General features: G+C 30.2%; 1 protein-coding gene across 1 annotated transcript; it reads right to left on the bottom strand.

Annotated features, from left to right (window-relative positions):
- Positions 1 to 287: 287 nt before the first annotated feature.
- Positions 288 to 1,588, bottom strand: LOC129913569 (uncharacterized). Its single transcript, XM_055992314.1, has 4 exons — positions 1,483 to 1,588; positions 923 to 1,370; positions 693 to 776; positions 288 to 625 (listed from the first exon to the last, which is right to left on the bottom strand). The coding sequence occupies exons 1-4, from the start codon at positions 1,545 to 1,547 to the stop codon at positions 326 to 328; spliced, it is 897 nt and encodes a 298-aa protein (XP_055848289.1). The 5' UTR covers positions 1,548 to 1,588; the 3' UTR covers positions 288 to 325.
- Between the last annotated feature and the right edge of the window lie 280 nt (positions 1,589 to 1,868).

Genomic DNA, 1,868 nt, shown 5'->3' with positions numbered 1-1,868 from the left:
TTTAATTTTTAATTGTAACGTTAGAAAATGGCATCACTTTTTTGTGGTGGCTGCCATGGTTCATCGATTTATAAGACGTTATCACGTCAAAAATTGAATCATTTGTCCATTTCTAAAATAATCCAAAGAAAGGTATTTCAGAACCTTACCTCGATTAGTAGGTAGAAACGGGGTTTAAGACATTTAAATAGTGTATATCATATTTTACAAACTTTTATTAGTAAAAAAATACAAATGTAGAAATATAAAAAACAAAATAAGAAAGTGATTTAAAAACTTTTTTTTAAATTAAACTTATAAATTAAACTTAAAATTAAAATAAATGTTATGTTTGACCTAAATCCGACTTATCATCATCATTAATTGTTTCAACAATTTCTTCTGGCACTTCCTGATGGTTTTCACGTGCATATAATTTTATCATTCGAATCCTAAGAGACTTTCGATGATGACCAATTTTTTGTTTTATATTTGCAAATGGTGAAGTATTTTCAGCAGCAGTTTTGACAGTCTTTTTCCGATTTCTAGCCAATTCGAATAAAGCATCAATGTTTAAGCGTGAAATGTATTTCCATAAAACATTTCGATGTTTGTGGTCTCTAAGTGAAGGATCTGGAATGTTTATCTATAAAAAAAAGATTCTTTCGTTAGATTCTAAGAATTATGAAGGTTCAATATTTAAGTTTACAAACCGGTTCGTAAATATTTTCATCATCATAGTAATGTTGATTGGTATTCATTGTGTCGTCAAATGATTCATTTTGGAAGTCAAATACCTAAACAGAAATCAAATTAATTCAAAATGAAATAAAAATTCATAATTTTAAATGTTTTTTTTTTTAATTTTTAAAAATCCAATAAAATAAAGAAACTATTAACTTTAATTATATTCAAATAAAAAAAAAATAAAAAAAACCCTTACCTCTTCATAATCAGTTGTGACCTCATCCAAGTCATTAATTTGCCCTGATGCTAACAAACTCTTTCGTTTCTCTTCCATTTCATGTCGTATCCTCGCTCGATGTTCGTATTTGTTTTTTAGGTCAACTACTGCATAAATAGGTTCATTCTTCTTCTTCCCTACAGCATCCTCACTCATTTCACTTCCATTATCATTGCACGATAATGATTCGATTGTCCTTCCCGACGATGAGCATGATCCAGATGAAGATGAGGAGCATCCGGCCTCTGGCGGCCTTTTCCGTTGCCTTGAAAATGGACTCCTACTATTTTCTTCTGTTCGTATTGTCGAACTCAAACGAAGGCAATTAATTTCCTCATCCAGTGAGATATTTTTTTTGTCATCAATCTTAAATGCACTTGACCCTTGTAAACTCAACCGTTGAACTTGATCCTCAATTCGTGTGTTCCTGTTTGTTCGATTAAATAAGTTCAAAACAAAAAAAAACTCATTAATTTTATATAAAACCTTGTTAACTTGTGTATATTATATTGTTTCTTTTTGTATTTTATGTAATTTACTTGAAGACCTGATTACTCCTGTGCACATAAAGGAGTATTAAAAAATCCTTTTTATAAAATTCCATGATTTTCTATAACAAGAAAAAATCATCTAGAAAAATATACAAAAAAATTGAAATTAAAATAAACTTTGAAACAAAGTATCTCAACAAGTGGACTATGCAATACTGAAGTATTTTCTATACCTAGAAGAGCATCAGCTTCAGCATGGAGTCAGCGACACGGCACGATGGTGGTGTTTGCTGCATTTTTTTACATCATAAAACAAAAGTATCTTTCCTTATTTTTGAAACAACAAAAGGGAAACGCTTCGAAAATAGATTTAATTTCTTCCAGCATGATTGGGAAGCATGAGAGCAGCAGGATAGAAGGCAAGGAAGGAAGAA

This window comes from Episyrphus balteatus, chromosome 3 (genome assembly GCF_945859705.1).
Source record: "Episyrphus balteatus chromosome 3, idEpiBalt1.1, whole genome shotgun sequence".
NCBI classification, from domain to species: Eukaryota; Metazoa; Arthropoda; class Insecta; order Diptera; family Syrphidae; genus Episyrphus; species Episyrphus balteatus.
Note: the sequence above shows the minus strand (reverse complement) of the source record. Positions and strands in the feature narration are given on the sequence as shown.